Source organism: Lolium perenne, chromosome 6 (genome assembly GCF_019359855.2).
Source record: "Lolium perenne isolate Kyuss_39 chromosome 6, Kyuss_2.0, whole genome shotgun sequence".
Classification (NCBI taxonomy): Eukaryota; Viridiplantae; Streptophyta; class Magnoliopsida; order Poales; family Poaceae; genus Lolium; species Lolium perenne.
Genome location: NC_067249.2, coordinates 68,210,961 through 68,234,460, shown reverse-complemented (window position 1 = coordinate 68,234,460; position 23,500 = coordinate 68,210,961). Strand labels below are relative to the sequence as shown.

The window sequence follows — 23,500 nt, the reverse complement described above, 5'->3', positions numbered from 1 at the left end:
TGTGGGAGTAGAACACTTGGTCTATTCGGCTAGATCTTGTACGTCATGGATGTGTTCTTCTTTATCGCGAGGTTGCTGGTGGTGAGCACCGCCATGGGTGAAGAAGTGGACCTTAGGGATCTCCGCCAATAAAGCTGTGGAGCCGAGCTTATGCTTCTTGGGTTCATGTTCATCATTTTTTCAGTGTGCTTCTTTGGAGGGAGGACAATGAGGGGATATTTGGCATGGGCTCTTGCAATAAACGCCACCTTCTCCTTATGCTTTGGAGCTATATTGTAACATCCCAAGTTTCAACCAAATAAATAAAGAGAGAGAATTGTCAATTACTCAAATTTCACAACTAACAAATTTTTTTTCTATGCATATGGTGTTACATATAGTTTTATGCATAGTGTGCATTTTGATATGCCATTGCCATGATGAGTGTTTGATTGTTGTTCTATTATGCTTAAACCCTAAACCAAGATCACCAAACCCTAATTTGAGAGAAATAAAAGAAATGGAAAAGAATCCCATTTCCCCTCTCTTACACATTTAGCCACTTTTGCAAATCATCAAACAAGGCCTATTTGGCTTGTGCCATTGTTTGTAAAACACTTATATATCAATAACACACCCTTGTGAATCAAAGAAACCCAATTCAAATCAAAGAAATTTTCAAATCCAACATACATATGATAATGGTCATTTGGCCATTTTATAATATCTTCACCACTTTGCACCCCTGGTTTGGACTTTTCTTAAACCAAACTTGGTCAACACTTGCCACCTCATCCAAGACCATGTCAAGGTGAACCACTTTGCTGTTGACCACCAGTGTTGACTCTGACCAGGTTGACCAGAAATGAGTTGACAAGATGAGACATTGAAACAAAGAGAAGATCTCCATTTTGAAATCTTGCAAACTTTCATCAAATTGACCACCACCACCACCAATCTACCTCTTTAAATATATGATTGAGATTCACCAAAAAAAAATTCAAAATTCGAATAAAACTTTCATGCGGCCATTCTGTCGAACAGTTGACAGGCAATAATCCAGGATTGTGTTACACCTCATTACACACTGGATTTTGGGCTAAATCATCTTTATCTTGTGATGATGAGCATCTCCTGCATCCCCTGCATCAAGCCTCGTCCTTGCTGGTGCTGATTAAAGTGGAGAGGGAGCTCCTTTCTCTACATGCCGTACCATGCCGGCCACCTTTGGCCACTCTCTCTGGCCCCTCTCTCTCACCCAGACCTTGTCCTGGAGCATCTCCACAGCCTGCTGATCATGACCATGCACGGCCGAGGCTCACGCAAGCACGGCATTGGCTGAGCCAGACACGCCCAGCACGCCCAAAACCTTGCCAGTCACGCGGTGAGCGTGCACTGGACGCGCCAGAGCGTCGCTCGACCGATCGCCTCCATCCTTCCCCTCCATCCCTATCACTGCATCGAGCACACCCTCCCTCTCCTCTAGCTTCTAGACATCCTCCAGAGCGCGCAGAAGCCATGTCGTCGTCGTCCTCGTCGGAAAAGCACCGTGCGTACTGCCGCGATCATCACAAACTCCCGAGCCATCCTTTCACCCTTTTGCTACGCCAGCTACTCCTTGAGCATCGCCATGATGCCGCCTACACGACGCCGTCCTTACCTTGCCCCTTCGCTCCCTGGAACCGCCGCGCCATGCTCGACCTCCCTCGGCACCCGCCAGTCACCTCCTCCGCTATAAATAGAGCAGCCCCGCACCCCAACTCTTCACACCATCAGCTTCTCCTCCCTTCCCTGCTTCTCCTCGACCAAGTCTCACACTCAATCGACGCCAGAGTAGCACCAATTTTACGATCGGAGCCGCTAGTACCCGGAGATCGTCGCCGTCGATTGGAGCTTCCCACGCCTCGCCGCTTGTACCAGTCGCTTCGTCGTCATCACCAACGTCGCCGCACACCTCGCCGTCGACCGCGGGAACGCCGGTAGGCTCTCCGACCCCCTAGCCTCGCCGCCAGTGAGTTCGTCTCTCGCCGGAGAATACGATGCTCGTGCACCGTTGGATCTGATTCTAATCCTACGCCTCACATCACTCGTACCGCTTCGCTGCGTTAAGAGCCACTGACGGGTGGCCCCCACCTCGTCAGGCGGCCCACTCGCACTGGATGCGCTGCTGGGCTGCGTTTCGCTGTTTAAATTCGTTTGGGCCCGCAGGCTTTTCCCGCGCGGCCCAACATTTCAAATCTTGATTTAATTCGTTTCACCCCATTTCAAATACTGATGCCCAATTCAAATTTGAATAGTTTCAAATCTACAACTCCAAATTTAGCAAACTTTATATCTCTGGAAAGCCCATGAATTTATCTAACCAATGCCACTGGTCCCACCTCCAAATTCGTAGTAGAATTCAAATGCTAAAAATGACAAGGCAGGGACTTTTACAAATTTAAGCTTTATTTAAAATTCAACCATAATTGATTTTGAGTTGATTCCAACTCTCATAAATCACTTTTGATGTACTCTAATTGATTATGCAAAAAGATAGCCAAGTTGTTTGTATGATCATGGACTAGATCAAAATAATGGCTATGGAACCATTTCTAGTGCATTTAAATCTTATAATTCAAATTCTATAAATAGTATGAGAGATAATCTCTCATTTAAATCTTGATCCTAAGTAATACAATAAGAGGTAATGACCTTAGGCTAATGAACCTCTGATTTCTATTACTTAGAGATTTTAAATCATTACCATGTTATTCTTAATTGTATGAGGGTAGCACCTCATTTAAATTATACTCCCACATAATAGATATGAAATGTTGACCTTGGTCAATTTATATTTCATACCTTATTATTATTTGAGGATATTAAATCTTAATAGGATTTAATGAGAGGAAATTATTTTCTCTAAAGACTTAAATAGCCAACCAAAGGAATATTGGTAATGAGAGGAAATTATTTTTCTCTTAAATAAGAAAAACCAAGTAAATCACCATACCATGAATGATGTGATGCTAGAATTAGTTTGTGTGAACCTTTGGTGTGTTTTAGTCAAGCATGTAAGATTGGTTTGGTGATTGTATACCTCGTATTCGTATATAGACGCTAGTAACGAGGAGTATCAAGAGGAGGAAGCCTACTCCCAGGAGGAGGAGGAAAACTTTGACCACTACCCTGCTCAAGGCAAGCTAATACTCTTGCCAACCACCATAGTGCATAGCTCTACAAGAACAAAACACCATCACACTTTATTTTATGTCTTACCTATCCCATGTTTTTACCTTGCAATTATTTTGCTTATTGTATTTCAAAGTTTACTTTTGATTCATGATTCACTTGGTCTAGAGTAGAACAAGAGTCAAGGTTAGCATAGAGAAAATCAAAACTAGATAGCACCCTTCATGAAATAGTTGCTATTGCTAATCAAGTAAAATTTGACTACTCTAGATGGGAACATGTGACTTTTGAAATGACTTTGAAAGATGTGAAGGTGAATGTGACATGGTTGACTTGGTGAATTTAAATAAAAACTGATGATTGGGTTTGAATGCGATACCCTTCCAATTATACAAGTACCCCCACAATATCTGATTATGGGTAGGGCTTAACTAGAAATTTGTGTATCTTAGTATGGGTTCCCTCTAAACAAGCATCATAGAGGTTACGCCAAGGCTGCCTCCGTTGAAAGTGAAATGATGTGAATATGAGGTGAATGTACGACTTAAGCCCTGTGCAGTTCCCGGGTTGACAACTGGTTTTCACCGGGAGGCCAAGCTCATGGGGAGAGGTGCCTATACTAGGGTGTATAAGTGAAAGGTTAAGGTTGATGATCCGCGTACTGAGTTACGATGATTCGGGGTTATCCTCGACGGATGTAATCAAAAGTTGTGGCACAAGAGTACAACCTCTGCAGAGTGTTAAACCTATTCGAATAGCCGTGTCCACGGTTACAGACGATTGAAAAGGCCATACTATTCCGTTATCAGAATCTTTTGTCTTAAAAAGGAATGATGAATTGAAAGGTGATTTGACTTGAATCACAAATAAATTGTGGGAATGGCACTAATGTTCCCACTTGAGTTAGTCTAGCAAATGATGAGTCTTTACTAAATGTTTATTGAACTAAAACTTGACTTTATGCAAATCAACCTAGAGCTTAGTACCCCTTACTACAAGTATAAGTAATTACTTTAGTATTAGTTTGCGAGTACTTTAAAGTACTCATGGCTGTGTCCCTGGCTATTCAAATGCCAGACTTTGAAGAGGAGCAACAGTATTAGGATGACGGACAACAGGACGTCTACGATAACTAGGATCGTCTTCTAACGTCAAGCGTTGCCTGTGGAATAGATAGTCCACTACTACTTCGCTTCCGCTACTATTTGTGTGTTGAACAATATATTTGTGTAATATTGGATCATGTGATCTATTGTTGTAAGACAAGTATGTGTTGTAATAAATGATGACTGTATGCTACTTAACTAATATGTCTCGCAAAAACAATCTTCCTGGGATTGCGATGTATGATATAATAGGCATCTAGACTTAAAAATCCGGGTGTTGACATATATTATTCCTCTTGGTCAGCCATGGTGGCGAGGGAGAGGTAGGAGGGAGCTTCTCTATTGTTGGATTGAGGATTTGGCGGAGGGAGTCTACGGAGTCTAGTATGTTATAGCAGTTCCCAAGCGACGGCAACTTTCAATCCCGCAACCTTCGACCAAGATATTGGCCCTTCCACGCTCAAGTGCGAGAGGTACTCGAGTTTGTCCGCCTTCCTTGATGGGATCTTTTCCAGCCCGACGCGACGTCAAGCGCCCGTACTACCCCAAGTGGGCCATGTTCGGGTGGTGGCAAGCGTGGCCGTGCTCGGAGGTTGTTCATTATTGGCGGAAGATTTGGACTCGATCGTGTTCATGCGATCCTCTGTAGGGTGTTCTATGCACAAGTTAAGGACCATGTTGTAATTTTATTCTTCTATGAGTCTTTTATGTAATTGTACACACGCCGGTGTGTTAATGCAGATTCCAGGTCCAAGGGCCTTTCCATGCTAAAATAAACTCCATCTCAAATGTTCTTTCCAATATCGTAATTTTTATTCAAATAGTTGTGGGCAAATGATATACTTATTGCATCCTAACAATCCTATAATTATATTTTTTAGTACATATTTTTTCATGCCAACAATGATTTCGTTAACGTGTACGTACACGATACAAAAGGATAATGTGTGCACGCAACTTATAAACTTCCAAACTATGTTTTTAAATTTGAAGGTGAACTCTACGATGCTTGATATACGGGACTACCATGTGGTACACGTGGTGTGCAACTAAACAATTGTTATACACGAAAATACGGGGAATTAAAATGCTATTATGCCTCTTGTATGTATGATCTAGCATATACATTCCTTAGAAAAGTGACAAGCAACATGGTTTCTTATAACTTCCTTCGTCACCGTCAATATTTGAGGTAAGGAAAGATGAAAATTAAATTACAAACATGAGAATTGCTCCTTTTGTTTATAACAAAGTTTGTGTTTAACGTGATTCCGCAGCACTAAAGAAATCCATGTCCTTTCTCACAAGATGCGTATGTCATGTTCTGAAATTTCGAACAATGGTTTCGAGTTTACAATTAAGTAAGTATTGCACCGATGAGACAAACACCGAAACCTTTGCCACATTAAATTTATTTTTATGAATTATAGTATGAACGAGACCTTGTCCACTCCACCCATATAACACATCCGTACATCTTATGCGCGTGCGTCAGCAAATACGTCACACACGAAAGCTTCTTCAAATGTACAATACAAACCAGGTATAAAGATACCAATCATACAAGAGGAGGTATAGAACATGCCGCCCTATACATGGAATATACCGTGCAGTTTTGTAATCAAAGGTGGCCCTCCCAAGTCCCCAACATACATGCTCCTGGTTTATCTGGCTGGCTTATTCAATCCAGGCATTGTTTTTTGTTCCAATCCCGTTGTTGACCAACTCCTTCCACTAAACAAAGGCCGGGAATAAATGCTGCTGGGTGTCCAAATCAGACCCATAAAAGTCAATCAATTTTAGGGTAGCAATGGCTTGGAAGTGGCGTAATCCTCCTATGTACCGGCTCCAAATGTATCGACACACGTAGGGCCATAGGTGACTCACGACATGGTAAAAGTTTGTCAAAAGTACACAGGGCAAGCAACACTGCAGCAATAGCCGTAGACAGCTAGCAGTGGCAAAGTTGACAAAGTGTAGGCCAATATTTCCGCAGGGGCAGTGGGACATATGCGCAAATCTGGAAAAGAGGTGGGGGCGATGGGGGAAAAAGGCGGCGAAGAAAGAGGATAGAAAAGGAGCGGCGAGAGCGACGGGGCGCACTGAGGCGCGAGGCGCGGGGCGACCGAGGGAATCCAAAACCAAATCAAACTCAGAAATCAAACGCTACCAAACAAAAAGGCCGGAAAAGCGACCGCATTCCCACCCAAATTCCAGCAAAATCTGAACAAGTCACGGAATCACGGAAAATATAAAAAGAGACAAACGCGGCGGCAGAGTGCCTGACCACCTCGCCGCCTCCGCCTCCCTCCTGCCGCGGGCGGCCTGCTTCACGCCGCCTCCGTCCTCTGCTCCCTTCCGCCACGCCACCGCGTGACCTCGTCGTCGAGACCCGCCCCTAAATCCCGCGCGCGTTGCACGGGGAACCCTAGAGCCTCCTCTGCTGCCCCTTCCACCGCCGGATACCCAGGTAACCGCCGCCGCCGCCGCCGAGCTTATCGGCTGTGTGTTCGTTTGTCTCGTGGGTTTTCTTTCGTATGCGGCGATGTCGAGTTGCCGCCTTAGTATTTTTTTCAAAGTTTCCCTGTTAAATTTGGTGCGCCGAGGTGTTTACGCGCGTCAGAACTTTGTTGTTCTTCTCTTCTCAAGGCTTCAAACTTAGATGTTGATGCGTTTGGTTTAGGCGTAGCTTACTGACTGGAGCAACGCTGCTGCATGATTTACGGGGGTAATGAATAAATCATCCACCATATTTCACGATTCAGCATGCCCTTATTTAACTGAAGTTTGGGGGTCCCTTTTCTGATAAAAAAAACTGAAGGTTGTGGGGAAGGCAGCTGCTCTGGTTACTCTTACTAGTAGTCACCTCGATTTTACTGTCCCAATGATTGATCCAACCTGTAGACTGCACTTCTTCTAATGCTGGCGCTGCAGTAAATCCATTACATACAACAGTAGTTGCACCACATCAATACGTTCTGAACTTCTGATGTGTAACATGTAGTACGTGAGTTCTTGATGCTCTGCAGCTGCTACCGTCATGATCTTGCTCTGACCGATTCTGGAACAGGGATGGAGCGGAATGGCGAGAGCCATCTCAAAGAGCCGCTACTCGACGCGGCCAATGGCCCCCCTGGCGCGTCTCCTGCCGCCAGGGCATCTCCGCGGAAGGAGAGGACTACAAAGAAGGTCATGTTCAATGTTCGGGGCATGTCCTGCGCCTCCTGTGCCGTGTCGATCGAGACGGTGGTGGCCGGCTTGAAGGGGGTGGAGAGCGTCCAGGTCGCAGTCCTTCAGGGCCAGGCTGTTGTGCAGTATAGCCCGGAGGAGACCGATGTAAGATCTCCTTGACCTCATCGCCTTGTTCTTGTTGCTGCATTTTCTATATGAAGCCCCCAGTAGTATTACTACTATGAAAATATTTCAATGGTTGTCATGAATTGGGTAGGTTCTTCGTTTCCTGTTGTTAATCCAAGTTATCAACCGAGCTAGGTAAATGTTCACATGTATTTAGTCTACACTGGAAATTTTGGGTTTCAGAAGATGAATTTGTCCTACAAGTCCTGATATAGCCGCCAAGCCAAATTTATCTCATCTTTCCCTTTATATTCATAGCTAAGGTCCAATACCCGATTACTACCAACTCTCTTAACTGCTTTTTGTTGGTGGGGGTCAATCTCTTGACAGTGACTGTTCAACCATTGGTCAGTTGGATATCCTCAGATAGTTGTGTTAAGAAATGAACTACGGAGGAACCACATGTTCTCCATGATTAGTATTACCTTGATCTAATATTCTTATACAGTTTTGATCATAATTGATCAGCTAAGGAACCATATGACCTTTCTTTTTTACTACTGCCATTTTCTACCCCCCGTCTGATTTAGAGTAACAAATTTGTATCTATGACCATGCAATTTTAGTTCAGCAACTTGCATATGCTTTAAATAATTCTGCACAAAGTAATGAAGCAAAATGCTGCACCTTCGGTGTTATTTGCTATATTTTCTCAGTTAAGATTCTTATACTCCAGGCAAGAACCATAAAACAAGCTATTGAGGACATCAACTTTGAGGTGGATGAACTCCAAGAACAAGAAATTGCTGTATGCAGACTCCGGATAAAGGGAATGGCATGTACCAGCTGTTCTGAATCTATTGAACGGGCACTTCTCATGGTACCTGGAGTGAAAAAAGCTGCAGTGGGACTTGCCCTGGAAGAAGCCAAGGTGCACTTTGATCCAAATATCACCAGTCGTGATCTAATAATCGAGGCTATTGAGGATGCTGGGTTTGGGGCTGATCTCATTAGTTATGGGGACGATGTGAACAAAATGCATCTAAAACTCGAGGGTGTAAATTCTCCAGAAGACACCAAACTCATTCAGTCAGTACTGGAAACTGTAGAGGGGGTGAATAATGTTGAATGGGATACAGTGGACCAAACAATTAAAGTTGCATATGATCCTGATGTCACTGGTCCGCGTCTACTTATCCAGCGCATTCAGGATGCTGCACAACCCCCAAAATGCTTTAATGCCAGCTTGTACTCACCACCAAAGCAAAGGGAAGTAGAACGCCGCCATGAAATTATGATTTACAGGAACCAGTTTCTCTGGAGTTGCCTCTTCTCAGTTCCTGTGTTCCTGTTCTCGATGGTCCTGCCAATGCTTCCTCCTTTTGGAGATTGGCTGTTCTATAAAATCTACAACAACATGACGGTAGGTATGCTACTACGGTGGTTGCTATGTTCTCCAGTTCAGTTCATTATTGGTTGGAGGTACAGTCTCATCCTGGCAACAACTTCTTGATGTATTTTTTTTCTGTCTTCTGTCTGAAACATTAAGCTCTTTTGTTTAAATTAAAAATATTGTGATATAAGAGTATCATATTGTTTGGGAATGAAATAAATAATGCTAAAGTTGTTGAATCACTGTACTTTTATGTGACATGTATCTTCTTTTTGCAAAATATGTGACATGTATCTTATGTATTTCATTTTGTGTCGTTTTACATGTCAGATTTTACATTGGAGCTTATCATGCTCTGAAACGAGGATACTCTAACATGGATGTGCTGGTCGCTTTGGGAACAAATGCTGCATACTTCTACTCTGTGTATATAATCTTGAAGGCACTTACATCAGACTCGTTTGAAGGACAAGATCTTTTTGAAACTAGTTCTATGTTGGTATCTTTTATATTGCTGGGAAAATATCTTGAGGTGGTGGCAAAGGGGAAGACATCAGACGCTTTGTCAAAGTTGACAGAACTTGCACCTGAAACAGCTGTACTTCTCACTTTGGACAAGGATGGAAGTATCATCTCAGAAATGGAGATCAGCACCCAGTTACTTCAGAGAAACGATTTCATTAAGATTCTTCCTGGTGAAAAGGTTCCAGTTGATGGTGTCGTCATCAAAGGTCAAAGCTATGTTAATGAAAGTATGATAACTGGGGAAGCAAGGCCCATTGCAAAGAAACCAGGAGACAAGGTTGGTACTTCTAGATGATGATAATTGTCTTCATTTTGTTTTGTTTATCACTTACTCCTCTCGTTATCTAATTATTTTTATCCAGTGCTCTGACACTTCAATTGCCCTGTTTTAAAGGTTATTGGTGGTACTGTAAACGATAATGGTTTCATAATTGTTAAGGCCACTCATGTTGGATCAGAAACGGCCCTGTCGCAGATAGTACAGCTAGTTGAAGCCGCTCAACTTGCAAGAGCTCCAGTGCAAAGGTTGGCAGACAAAATTTCACGGTTTTTTGTTCCAACTGTAAGTATCTGTTAATTTATAATTCAAATTTTCCTCCTGCTATCTCTGCACCAGCATTTGCATAATCAGAATCTTGTCAGATCGTACCTTCCCAAGGGGTTCCTAATTGTTTACATACATGATAAATAAGAGTAGTCAGTGCAGACTCAGCCAGCATTCAGGATTCAGCTGAGAACTTTGTATATGCTACCGGCTACCCTAGCTTATACACCCCTGTTTGGTGAACTTGTCATGATCAAATTTATTTATTTGATTTGGTAAAATAGCTAGTTTAACAGTAAACAATAGGTTCGTTATGGGAAATCAAACACTGCTAACCTGCTTGATACTTGCAAATATTCCAGTGTGTTCTTGCTGTCAGGGTATCTCTTTTGAGAAAAACCTTTTCCACCTCACATTGTTCATCTTATTTCAAGGTTGTGGTGGCTGCGTTTGTTACATGGCTTGGCTGGTTCATACCCGGGCAACTTCACCTCTACCCTCAACAATGGATTCCGGAGGCAATGGATAGTTTTGAGCTTGCTCTGCAGTTTGGAATATCTGTTCTAGTTGTTGCGTGCCCATGCGCTCTGGGGTTAGCTACACCAACTGCTGTTATGGTTGCCACTGGAAAAGGTGCTTCTCTAGGTGTTCTTATCAAAGGTGGCAATGCACTTCAGAAAGCTCACAAGGTAATCTTCTGATTGTTTGTATGCTATTCTGTGTGTGTGCACATGTGCATGCCCATGTAATACAGAGTTAGAGACTTGGGTGGGGAAGTATTTCTTTTCTTGATTAATTCTAATGTGGTAGCTTTGCGTACTGAACTGCCCTTTTTAATATTCGTTTGCAGATTAAGACTATCATATTTGATAAAACTGGGACCCTGACTATCGGCAAACCTTCTGTTGTTCAAACAAAGATCTTCTCCAAGATACCACTTCTTGAGTTGTGTGATTTAACTGCCAGTGCCGAGGTTTGTTTGTTAGTCACTCATGTCTTCCCACATTTGTGTTGCAAGGCATTATGATATGTTCCCAGTTAATTATTATTCTATTGACACAGACCTTTTCTCTGTCTGACTCTAATTTCTTTTGTATCTTTAACAAAAAAAATGTAACTTTGTCAGGCAAACAGTGAGCATCCACTATCAAAAGCTATTGTTCAGTACACGAAGAACCTCAGAGAACAATATGGATCTGACAGTGATCACATGCTGGATTCCAAAGATTTTGAGGTGCATCCAGGGGCAGGAGTCAGTGCAAACGTTGAAGGAAAGCTGGTTTTGGTTGGGAATAAAAGGCTTATGCAAGAATTTGAAGCTCCGATGAGCTCTGAAGTGGAGGAATACATGTCTGAAATGGAAGGTCTTGCCAGGACCTGTGTGCTAGTTGCTATCGATAGGATTATCTGCGGGGCTCTTGCTGTGTCGGATCCTTTGAAGCCTGAGGCAGGCCGTGTCATTTCATACCTTACCTCAATGGGCATAACGAGTATCATGGTGACGGGCGACAATTGGGCTACAGCTAAATCCATAGCAAAGGAAGTTGGGATCAGCACTGTATTCGCTGAGATTGATCCAGTTGGAAAAGCTGAGAAGATCAAGGACTTGCAGGTACGATTTTTTTCTTATCTGCAGGGATTTGACTTGACATTACTGTTTGTATTCCCCCTGACACCATTTCTACACAGGCACAAGGACTGACCGTGGCGATGGTCGGTGATGGCGTAAACGACTCGCCAGCCCTGGCTGCAGCAGACGTAGGCATGGCCATTGGTGCTGGCACTGACGTTGCTATCGAGGCCGCCGACATCGTCCTGATGAAGAGCAGCCTGGAGGACGTGATCACCGCTATTGACCTCTCGCGGAAGACCCTCGCAAAGATCCGTCTCAACTATGTCTGGGCCCTGGGTTACAACGTCCTGGGCATGCCGATCGCTGCTGGCGTCCTGTTCCCATTCACGGGCATCCGGCTTCCCCCCTGGCTTGCCGGGGCCTGCATGGCGGCCTCGTCAGTGAGCGTTGTCTGCTCGTCGCTGCTTCTCCAGCTCTACAAGAAGCCATTGCACATCGAGGATGCGCCAAGGCCAGCAGGATCCAGTGACGGTGCCTCGAATTTGGTTTGAAGATCGCTATTCCTTCCTCCTGTTGATGTGGAAGTAAATAGGCTGCAGCCATTGCTGGTATGCACGTTGCCATGAACTGACGCTGACTGCAAACGCTCTGTTTGCTGTGGCCCTCCCGATTGATTCGTGTGCATATGTAGTTTCTCGGAACAATTCTTCCTTATTTGTGTGGAACGGTAATCTTCTGATTGATTTCTTAATAATAATTGGGGAGGTCTAAGTGTTTGTCATCCATAGATGAGCGAGTAATCTTGAAATGAAACTACAATGTGACTTGTGAATGTTCATCACTCTTACTGAAAAAGATGTGATTGTTGATCACATTTTCAAACTGCTGGTTCAGAAGCCCAAGCTGAAATTGAGCTGCGGCGCGGGCTCGGACGTGGTATCTGCTAGCGATGCTTTAAAATGTAGTTTACTCCATGATTGATTTGTCTTGCCTGTCACCCGTCAAGCGTTGCTCATGCCTACAGGCTTATGCAAACCTCGTACAACCAACCAAATTTAGTTAACCTATTAATCACCTACGACGACAGCAAATTTCACATGTTTACTGCCCACGGCCGGTGCGGACGGTTTAGAGCGCGTGCTAGGAATCAGGAACCGGCCAGACAGAGATGAGACGACATCGGGGAGACGAAGCGGACAGCCGCGCTTGATCGTCGGGCGCGCTCCCGCCATGCATCAGTTCCGACCGTTCGCGCCAAAAAGAGCAGCAAAGAAACGTACAGTAGCTAAACATAGCTTGTCTCCCCCGCATATAAGGAGAGCCAGACCGTGGTCGTCGTCCACACCGCCTCATTTACCCAAGCAGACGAAACATCGATCAATCGAGGAAGATGGTGGACGCAGGAAGAAGAAGCAATGGCGCCGCCTTGATGGTGGCGCTGTGCGCGGCGCTGCTGGGAACAGCCTGCGCAACGAAGCCGGCAGCGAAGCCTGCCGCTGCGGCGGCGGTTGATGTGGGCGGTCCGCCATCGGTTCCGGCGGGTCCCCTGGACATCACGAAGCTGGGGGCGAAGGGCGACGGCAAGACCGACAGCACGCAGGCGATCATGCAGGCGTGGAAGAACGCGTGCGGCGCCACTGGGACGCAGAAGATCGTCATCCCGGAGGGCAACTTTCTGATTGGCGCTCTGGAGCTGTCGGGGCCCTGCACGTCCAGCATCATCATCCGCCTCGACGGCAACCTCCTCGGCACCGGCGACCTCAACGCCTACAAGAAGAACTGGATCGAGTTCATGCGCGTCGACAACTTCGCCGTCAACGGCCACGGCACCATCGACGGCCAGGGCCCCCTCGTCTGGGGGAAGAACGAGTGCAACAAGAACTACAACTGCAAGATCCTCCCCAACGTACGCCGCTGTCAATAATTGAGTCTTCTTCTCCCAGACTCCTCTCGGTTCTTGAATCTTGTTACATCCTCCATTGCTTCAATGCAGAGCCTGGTGCTGGACTACGTGACGAACGCGTCAATCCGTGGCGTGACGCTGAAGAACGCCAAGTTCTTCCACCTCAACCTCTTCAACTGCAAGAACGTGCTGGTGGAGAAGGTGAACATCACGGCGCCCGGCGACAGCCCCAACACGGACGGCATCCACATGGGCGATTCCGAGAACGTGACCATCAAGTCCACCAACATCGCCGTCGGCGACGACTGCATCTCCATCGGCCCCGGCACCAAGCACGTCAAGATCCACGGCTCCCGCTGCGGCCCCGGCCACGGCATCAGCGTCGGCAGCCTCGGCCGCTACAAGGACGAGAAGGACGTCGAGGACATCGAGGTCACCAACTGCACCATCAAGGGCGCCACCAACGGCCTCCGCATCAAGTCCTACGAGGACTCCAAGTCGCAGCTCAAGGCAACCAAGTTCGTCTACGACCAGGTCGTCATGGACAACGTCTCATACCCCATCATCATCGACCAGAAGTACTGCCCAAACAACATCTGCTCCAAGACCGGCTTATCCAAGGTCACCGTCAACGACATCGTCTTCAAGAACATCGTCGGCACCTCCGCCACGCCAGAGGCCGTCACCCTCAACTGCGCTAACAACCTCCCATGCCAAGGCGTGCAGCTCGTCAACGTCAACCTCAAGTACACTGGCACACACAACAAGACCATGGCCGTCTGCCACAACGCCGTCGGCAAGTCCAGCAACGTCATCAAGGAGCTCGCATGCCTCTAGATTCCCCCTTTTCCATCTTTCCCCGTCCCTTCATTTTGTTTCTCCATTTTTAATTGATTTGTTTGTTTTAGTCAATTGATGTTCTCCTTCTTTATAATTTCTTTGTCCTACTTAGTTAACTGATGTAAACACCTGACAATTAACTTATCAATTTGTTTGTTATACGCAACCAACTCGTTTGACCTTAATTCACCCATGCATGTTATCTTCGTGATGACATGGCCCTGGTCATAGTTAGCTACCACTCACCCATGCATGTTGTGCCATCACCTGTCTACCTGCATATGTTTTTTTTTTTGAGCCAAACTGCGTATATTCAACAGATACGGATTACAGGAACCCAAGTACACGCACAGGAACACACGCAGGCACCGCAGCCAGCGGCAGCACCGACATCACCGGAGAAGAGGAGGTCGAACCACCATCTTACCCAAAGCAGAGAGCACCTACTCGCATGAAGAAGGCCGCAGGATCCATCCGCCACGCAGTGACGGAATCTGAATCGATGAACAGGCACGGCCAGCGCCCCCACAAGCCTGCTCCTCCACCTCCCGACGACCACCAACCTCGACGACGCCGGCACAGACCACCGGCAGCAGAAGCTCCTGTACAGGTGCGGCACGCCGCACCACCCCCAGACCCTCCGCCGCAAGAACGGAGCCCTCCTTGCCGCGACGAAGAGAGGGACAGGGGACAAAAGCTCCAGACGCAGGCCGCCGTCTTCGCAGCACCGACCACGCCCCGAGCACCAGAACATGCCGGATCGACAGATCCGCGCAAACACACCGGCTGCAGCTCGCCGACTTCGCCGAAGACGACGCCGGGAAGGGGATCGAGCTCCAGCACCAAAACTCCAGGAAGGCACCACCATCCCCCACTCGCCGGCGCCCTCGGAGAAGCTACTCCTACTATCTACACGCCGAGAACGCAGAACCAGGGTTCCCCCACTCTCCCGCCGCCGGAGCGGCAGGCGGAGAGGAGGGGAACCACCGGCCTGGCCGGCGGCGGAGCGAGGAACTTTGGGTCGCCTCCTTATCGCCTGGGAGAGGATAAGGACGAGTCCGGGGCTCTCTATTTTAGGTTGTCTACCTGCATATGTTGCTCTCAAGAAACCCAACAAAAGTGCAATCTAACCTGAGAACAGTAGCATCACTGGTAGGACAGAGGAGAAACAGCAGACGATACCCGGACAAATTCGAATCACAAAGTAATATGTTCCAAAATACAACACCACAATTTCAGATTTCCATATAGTAGCAAGCATCTTCTTCCTACAAGCATTTTCACAAACACCTTGCAATCAAACTCCAAACCAAGTTCTATATACATCATTGCACAGACAAGCACAAGCTACATAATAGCCTTTCGTCATTGAATTGATCATTTTGATTACATGGGCTATTTGGACGACCAGGAATGATTTTATCTTCAAGGACAACACCCCCAATCTCTACAGATGCAGGAAAAATTCAGGGAAGAGCTGGCTCTTCTCGTTCATAAGGCTTCTCCAAAATTGGGTTGAGAGATTTAGATAATCTGGTATCTTTGATTTCATTTCTCTCTTCTTTAGGCCTATGGCCTCCTAATAGTCCTTTTGTTGCTATTCTCTAGCAACAACCCTTTTGTATCATATAACTTTTTGAAAATTATAAATATACATAGTGGAGAAACCCATCGATTTTCCTAAAAAAAAAACTATTGTTGACATCACTGCGGACGCCACTCATATAGGTGAAGTTGCCTTTAAAAAGAGGTTGACAAAGAGGGAAGGCATGACAAACAAGTGAAGACTCAGCCCAAGAGGTCCAAGCCCGACACCAAGCCTCCAGCCTGGCTTGCCAATGGAGTTTGGGCCCAGTAACCATAAGCCCTCCTTCCTAGCGGCGTGAGCTTTATTCGAGGAACGATGTCGCGAGGCTTGCCTCAAGATGTAATTGGATAGAACTGGACGGCAGTGCCGTATGTACTGGCCTCTACTGGCCCGGTGGATGGTTGGGACGTTGGGTGGATATATGCCGGCCAAAATCCTTTACTCTGTGATTTGAATCTCGATTTCCCCTTCGATACGTAGGAGGTGCTCACATATAAGGTAGAGATGCCTCTACGGCTCTACTTTCTTATTCAAAAATATATATGAATGGGGTACATTGTCTCCCTTCTCCTAAAGTTCAGGGAAAGACGTCTAAGCCCTTAAGATACATGGCAGCTAGCTAGATACACGGACTGCTTTTTATTATTATTTCATCTACTCAAGGATTGAAGACCATCCTCCATCTTGCCTCATGTAAGTGCTGGCAGAACCTTCCCCGTGCAGGTTCCGAATCCAACATTGTAGTCCTCGCCCTGCAAATCAGTTTATGGCCTCAAGTTACAACATATCAACTTCAGGGAGACCAAAACTTGATGGAAAAGAAGATGAGTTCACTGAACCTTGCAGCAAGCTGTCAAGATGACTTCATCCCCATCTTGGAGGAACTTGCGGATGGAATTCCCAACCGATATCTCCTTCTGCCCATTCCATGTTATCTCCAGCAAACAACCCAGTGAATCAGGTTCCTGAAACAAGGAGCATGTTAAGTACTAATGTGTATACTGTAATTTGTTAATTGGCATATGTTCGTAAACAATTTTTGCGATAATAAGTCCATACAGGTCCACTAAGCGTGCCAGTTGCAAACATATCCCCTGGTCTCAGATTGCATCCATTAACAGTGTGGTGCGCTAGTTGCTGCGTGACAGTCCAGTACCTGTAAAATAGTTCACAGGAATATGCACGGGTTACACACCAAGGCAAAAAAAAAAAGGTATTCTGTGTGCTCGAACTGAAGGCTTAATTTATTACATCAACGTATTACTAAATGAATGATAATTGGTAACGAAACCAATTGAAACCACAGGGAAATGACTAGCAGACTGAATAAAAATATGTGCACACCATGGATTGAATTGTGCCTCAGAAAGAAAATTGCTACTATTGAAAAGGCACGTAATCAGGGTTCTTACATGTGTTTGAAATTTGTCTTTGTGACAACTGATGGATCACTTTGCTCTTTGGGCTTAATCCAAGCCTAGCACAGAAAAGGAAATGCTATAATCAATTTACTCCAATAAAAACTCAGTGAGATAAAACGACAAAACAACAATGTGACAAGATCATACTTCAAGAGGAATATCATAGTTGATGTGATTCTTTTCAGCTAAGTAGGGCAAAGGCTCAGGTTCCTGTAACATAAGGGAAATTAGTTCTTCGCAGAACAGCAAAATACACCAAATGGAACAACAGTAGCAACTGTATAACGACAAACTTGATTTCTACCTGCTTAGGAGCCTCACAAGCAAAAGGCTTAAGGGCATCCAAGGTCACAATCCAAGGTGATACTGATGTACCTAGAGAAAAATCAAATTTACAAAATGGAAAGCAAACCTGTTATATAGGGAAAGAGAATAGTTTCTATCAATGCATTGTACTAGAAGATTTCATTTAGCATAGTTACAGACTGTAACAAGAATGTGAATCTAGGAGTTTAAATACTACAGAGTACAGAAGAGCTGAATTAATTATTTACAAGTCCTTGTAAACAACAACCAAGATACATGTAAGACTTCCACGTCTGTACAAAGCATAGCTGAGAGATTATATGTTCAAATACACTTATATTAAAGGCATCTGGTGTCTTACTGAAGCTTTTGCCAAGAAAAGGGCCAAGCGGTATCGTCTCCCAGGCTTGGATATCTCTGGCTGCAATATTTTACGAAAGTCAGTACAGGCATAGTGTGCAAATAATCTAAAACAAAGAAAACTGAAAAGCATTCTTACCACTCCAATCATTCATTACCACTAAGCCAAATATATGATCCTCAGCATTATCAATACCAATAGGTTTGCCCAATTCATTCCCTGGTCCAACAATGGCAGCCTGAAAACAACATATATGTTACAACATACTGAATTAAGGAGAAATGGCAACTTATATTTATATATGGTCATTAAGAAATATAACTCGATATGAATGAAAATTAACGAACATGTTAATTTGCAAAGATATATCAAGTATGTCAGTAACAGCTAAATATGGATTAGTCCAACATTGAGAGGTATACAAGAAGCTAACCATCTCAAGTTCAAAATCAAGCTTCTGAGATGGGCCGAAAGAAGGTTGAGAGCTTCCTATCGGATGGCTTTGTCCTCTGAAAAAAACAAAAAAAGAGAGAATTATAAGCATATAAATTGACAATGCCATCTTATCCAGAGTGACAATACAACATAAACAAGGCATAGAGATGCTAGTACACAGTACTAACACATAAACAATAATGAAGTTGCATTACAAGTACTCTTACATTATTTACAGCACATGGTAGAAAGTCTGAATTCAACAAAAGGTGCGAAGTAACACTTCAGAAAGTAAATGAAATTGAAAACAGCTAACGGTCACCCCTCTACTAAACCATTGTTATGTTCAGATAATGATAGAACTCTCCCAGGACAAGACATCTGACATTCAAATAAATATTTGGTTAGCTACTGAAAACTTTTTAGGATTGCGTACCTAGGTCGAATAATGTCCGTTCCAGATACGATTACAGATGACGCCCGTCCATGATAACCAACTGGTAAATGAAACCTGAGTGGAACAAATGAATATTGCAGGTCAGAGAAATAGCTAAGAATACCTGCATATTATTTGAATAAAAGTGTAGTAACAAACGACTGGACAACATGTAGCAAAGCATTGTGAATCTATCAATCCGTAATATGTGAAACTTGAGCAGTAGTAAGAAAATAACGCATTCGCCAAAAGAGTAATCATATGACCATATATAACAAAAGAATCTACATACTAGCCAGGCTCTAGTTAGATCTAGTGGAATTGGGTTTGCACCAGGTGCATTGCCGATACAATGAAAAACCACAGTTTCGTTTTGCGATACAATGGATGACATACTCCAATTAGATATAGTGGAATTGGATTGTACCAAGTGCATTGCCGATACAATGGAAAACCAGAGTTTGGATTTGTGAAGAATACAAAAGCACTCACACGCAACTTTATACCCATTAAACTGGTGGCATACTTGATCTGATCATAATGCTAAGTTATCAAAACAATACGCTATCAAAGAGAACACATTACCAATTTGGATTAACTGGAGTCTGTGGTCCACGGAAGATGAATCCACAGTTCCTTGCATGGTGCACGGAGCAAAAGAAATCCGTGTAGTCTCCTACAGTGATGGGTAGAAGCATCTCTGCATCACTCTGCACGAGCAAAACAGAACATCAGCAATTTCATCGATATTCCTTTTGTTTCTCCCAACAAAAAGTAAAAGGCTAGATCCATGTCAAGCTCACCATTGGCACAAGGCAGCTCTTCCTCAGGGCCTCGTTGTCACGCAACACTGGCTCGTCAGCTACAATGAAACAAGGGCAGAAGAAATTAGGAAAAAATTCCTTCAGGATATTCACACCTTCCTTTTCCATAATACTGCTGAGTGTGCCATGATGGATCAGATGACTAGTAGAATCAACAAAAACAAAGCCGTAACCAAATCTGAACTAAATACTAAAATAAAGAAGTACAACACATTATCCAGACATGCTATGAGGATTATTGAAACTTTTACTGGTTTCCAAGTCACGATACATTACATCAGCAACACAACTCAACAACCTCAGTGTGAGTGGAATAACCTGACATCACGCTTATTCCACGCAAAGGCCGTGCTCGCCATGGAGCAGAGATAACAGCCTAAAATCACGGACTGCCGAAATTTGATGAAAGCAAGCGAAGAGAAGGAGAGGCTACCGGAGAGGATTTTCTGGAGCGTGGCGCGCGCCTCCTTCCAGGCCGGCCGCCCCATCCCCAAGAACATGTTGAGCGTCTCCTGCGCAACAAACGCGCGGGATCGAATCAGTAACTTAATTCATCTGGAGTACTACTGGTTACTAGTAGTAGTTCAAATTCCAAAGTAATTCCCCAATATCCAATCGCTGTTCCAGTAATTAGTTGCAGCGGTAATAAATATAAGCTCGCGCTAAGCATAAGCATCAGATCAGCAAGCAATCTGAGATGGCGCGGAGCAAGCAGAGAGGCAGCCCGCGTACCTGGAGGAAGCATGGGGATCCGGAGAGGACGGGCCCGTCGAAGAGGCCGGCGGCGGAGACGGCGGCGAGGTCGAGCGCGAAGTCCCCGATGGCGACGGCCGGGCGCGGCGGGTGCTCCGGCTGGCCCCTCCTGCGGAAGACCCCGAAGGGGAGGTTCTGGATGGGGAAGTGCGAGTCCCGCGGCACCTCCACGAACGACCGGAGCAGCTTGCCCTCCGCCATTGCCGACGCCTCTCCTCTCTGTCCCGCTCTGTGCTGCTGTGGTTTTACACGACTCCGCGATTAAAAGCCGTAGGGATTTGCAGGTGGGCGAGAGGGAGAGGGGACCGTATAAATAATGTCGGAGCCACACGTATCGGCGCGGGCTTCTTGCCTACGTACGTGTTAGGTGTACGTACTATTGTCCAGTTGTCCTTGTTCGAACACTCGTGATTTAGATTAGATTTATCTTCGTGCGGATAAGATTAGATTGCTGTTGAAAATCGCAGCTCTTCACGAGCTTATTTTGTTTGGTAAAGTAAGTTTCAGTTTTGGAGGCCGCTCTACATGTAGCTCTTTAATTTTAAACACTTAAAATTTAGATTTAATAGTTTTTTAATTGAAATAACATTCTAGAGGTAACAAGTTATGCATGCTACAATGGTGTAGAATCTCAATACAAACTAATTTATATTCTGAGCTACATGAAATCGGCAAAGTCTAACAAAATTTATAGTATTGAAATATGCACTATTCACTGTAAAATATGTCTGAATTTATTATTTTTGTGTAGCCTAGAATATGAAGTAGTTTGTATTGAGATTTTAAACCATTGTATAATACATTATTGGCTATCTCTAATTTTTTTTGAATTTTTTAAACTTTGAAATACGAATTATAAGTGTTTGCAAATAAAGGACAAGAGTTCTTACATACTACCTTATACTTAGGCTCAAGTATAAGAAGGAGTGTAGAAAGTAGTTGCAAAGTCATGTACAATGGGGTGTGCCAGTTTGTCACGTTGGATTTTTACTTTTTCTTTTGACTGCGATTACTCCCCTTTCTATTAGGGCATGGCCAACGGTATGCTCTAACTTACTTCCCCACAGGTCCATCTAGGATCGGATGCCACCGTGTAAGCTGAATTTTGGTTCGGATGTGTCAGTCGCTTCTTGCAGAAGAGGCATGATCCTCAGTTAAAGAGTTATATGAGAAAAGAATGAAGAGATTGAAAAAGCCGAAGGGAAAAGCAAAGAGCAGGAAGGAGATTGGACATGCATGGGCCACCATGTGCAGCGTGCTTGCGTCATAAGGCGACTAGTGCGTTGGACAGATGCAAAACTGAGTGGTAGCCTCATAGGCTTGTGCAGATGTGGCTGTACTGAAGCAACCACTTGATACTGCTTCCATTGTACACGCCCTTAGCTGCTCAACGGAAATGTGTTGTCTATTTGTTGCGACATCACTTAAAAGAAAACAGGAAAAAGGAAATGAGAAGAAAAGGTCGTTGCAGCAAAACCATTTGTATGGCCTCGGCATCGAAAACCATACTACGGAGCAAAAAGCCTATTCCTAACAACAAATAGTTCAACAAACAAAAAGACGTCCTCACATCACCACAAACAACATGATTTTTTTATACAACCAAAAGGAAACAAATTTTAGAAGCTCACGTGACAAGAAGAAACAGCACTCCGTAATCATCAATCTGCTAAGGGGTTATCTCATAGAAAATAAGGAAACACAATTGTCTAAATTGTACGAACTATTATCCCTTAGAAACATAATTTCCTACTAATATTTGACGAATTCTCATTAGTTTGGTATGGGTGACAATAAAAGATAATGCATTGTACCACTTGTATCAGTTCTCTAGATGACGTGAAGGACTAAATAAAGATGTTTTTCGATAAAGGGAATATATTAATATCGAGAGATACCAATTACACTCAGCCTCTGCAACAACGCACCACCCTAATGGCACTACGGATGCACACAGCCAAAAAAAGGAAAAGAAAACTAAGAAACAAAAGTCCCGCTACAGTATCACGGACCTAACAACAGCAATACATCCACCACCATGACAACACCTGAATTGCAGACTCTCCAAAAAACGACGCCTCCAAGAAGGGAACAGTGCTCCAACACCGTCATCGCCCGATCAAAGATCTTAGGTTTTCACCCTGAAGATAGTCTCAACTCTCAAAACAATGCCTCCACCAAGGTCACTGCCAGGCATAACCAGTTAAGGCCAGACCTTGGGTTTTCACCCTGAAAGGTAGGACTCTGCGCTTCACATGTGTTGTCGCCCTCACTTTCATACCGCTGCTGTGAAGCCCGGACACCAAGCAAGCCCCTCAACAGCGCGGAGACTTGAACCTCCCTTAGCTAGTCCTCCCCTCCGGCCTTCATGAAATTCTCTTCTTCCGACTTTCATCATGGATCCATAGTCACTTGATGTCAACACAGAAAAAGAGCTTCGCGCCGCTCCCTCCAGAACCAAACGGTCGGAATAAACGCATGGGTGCGCACGGCCGAATACCTCCGATCCAGCAAATTCCAGGCAAAGCACTGTTACATTCGCCGGCGGAGCCTTTCGGAACTCAACCCTCCGGCCATATCACGAGTCCAGGCCTCCGGAAGGTCCTCCTCTTCACGCAAGAGAGGCCCTAGGACCGCCGCCTTTATTCACCTCCATCTCACCGCCGGATGGCGATGATAGATCAAAAATCCACCACCACCAACTGCAGGCCGACCCTCTCCGGCGAAGAAGAGGCCACCTCCTCCGTCAAACCCAAGGCTGCTGCCCCGGGCGCCCTCGTGTCGCGGAAGATGCCCGAGATCGCCTCCACGCACCAACGAGAGGCGGGGGTGGTTGGCATGGCGCAGACCGAGGGTCTGGCCGCCGCCCACCACCAACCCCTGCCGGAGTGCTGCGGGAAGCCGACGAGAAGAGGGAGACCGCAGCGCCGCCCACCCCACCCGCGCTGACAGGTCCGCCAGGGACGGCCCGACGGGAGGAGGGCCGCCGCCGCCATCGCCCATCCCACGCGCGTCCTCCGCCAAGCATCGAGGAGGTGGGGA

The 23,500-nt window shown here is 45.2% G+C and overlaps 3 protein-coding genes across 3 annotated transcripts; 2 read left to right on the top strand and 1 right to left on the bottom strand.

Annotated features, from left to right (window-relative positions):
- The first annotated feature begins 6,531 nt into the window (after positions 1 to 6,531).
- On the top strand, positions 6,532 to 12,376 carry LOC127307592 (copper-transporting ATPase HMA4). Its single transcript, XM_051338325.2, has 9 exons — positions 6,532 to 6,729; positions 7,330 to 7,595; positions 8,293 to 9,038; positions 9,280 to 9,751; positions 9,869 to 10,036; positions 10,453 to 10,707; positions 10,869 to 10,991; positions 11,145 to 11,630; positions 11,708 to 12,376. The coding sequence occupies exons 2-9, from the start codon at positions 7,332 to 7,334 to the stop codon at positions 12,140 to 12,142; spliced, it is 2,949 nt and encodes a 982-aa protein (XP_051194285.1). The 5' UTR covers positions 6,532 to 6,729; positions 7,330 to 7,331; the 3' UTR covers positions 12,143 to 12,376.
- Positions 12,377 to 12,913: 537 nt separating this feature from the next.
- Positions 12,914 to 14,500, top strand: LOC127307594 (exopolygalacturonase). The gene is made up of 2 exons (XM_051338326.2): positions 12,914 to 13,497; positions 13,585 to 14,500. The coding sequence occupies exons 1-2, from the start codon at positions 12,982 to 12,984 to the stop codon at positions 14,329 to 14,331; spliced, it is 1,263 nt and encodes a 420-aa protein (XP_051194286.1). The 5' UTR covers positions 12,914 to 12,981; the 3' UTR covers positions 14,332 to 14,500.
- A 1,916-nt stretch (positions 14,501 to 16,416) lies between these two features.
- On the bottom strand, positions 16,417 to 20,835 carry LOC127307591 (fumarylacetoacetase). Its single transcript, XM_051338324.1, has 14 exons — positions 20,438 to 20,835; positions 20,139 to 20,217; positions 19,685 to 19,743; positions 19,467 to 19,591; positions 18,882 to 18,956; positions 18,444 to 18,519; positions 18,149 to 18,248; positions 18,011 to 18,070; positions 17,648 to 17,718; positions 17,491 to 17,553; positions 17,335 to 17,399; positions 16,982 to 17,078; positions 16,762 to 16,887; positions 16,417 to 16,674 (listed from the first exon to the last, which is right to left on the bottom strand). Exons 1-14 carry the CDS (start codon positions 20,657 to 20,659, stop codon positions 16,612 to 16,614), a joined length of 1,281 nt encoding a protein of 426 aa, XP_051194284.1. The 5' UTR covers positions 20,660 to 20,835; the 3' UTR covers positions 16,417 to 16,611.
- Positions 20,836 to 23,500: the final 2,665 nt, after the last annotated feature.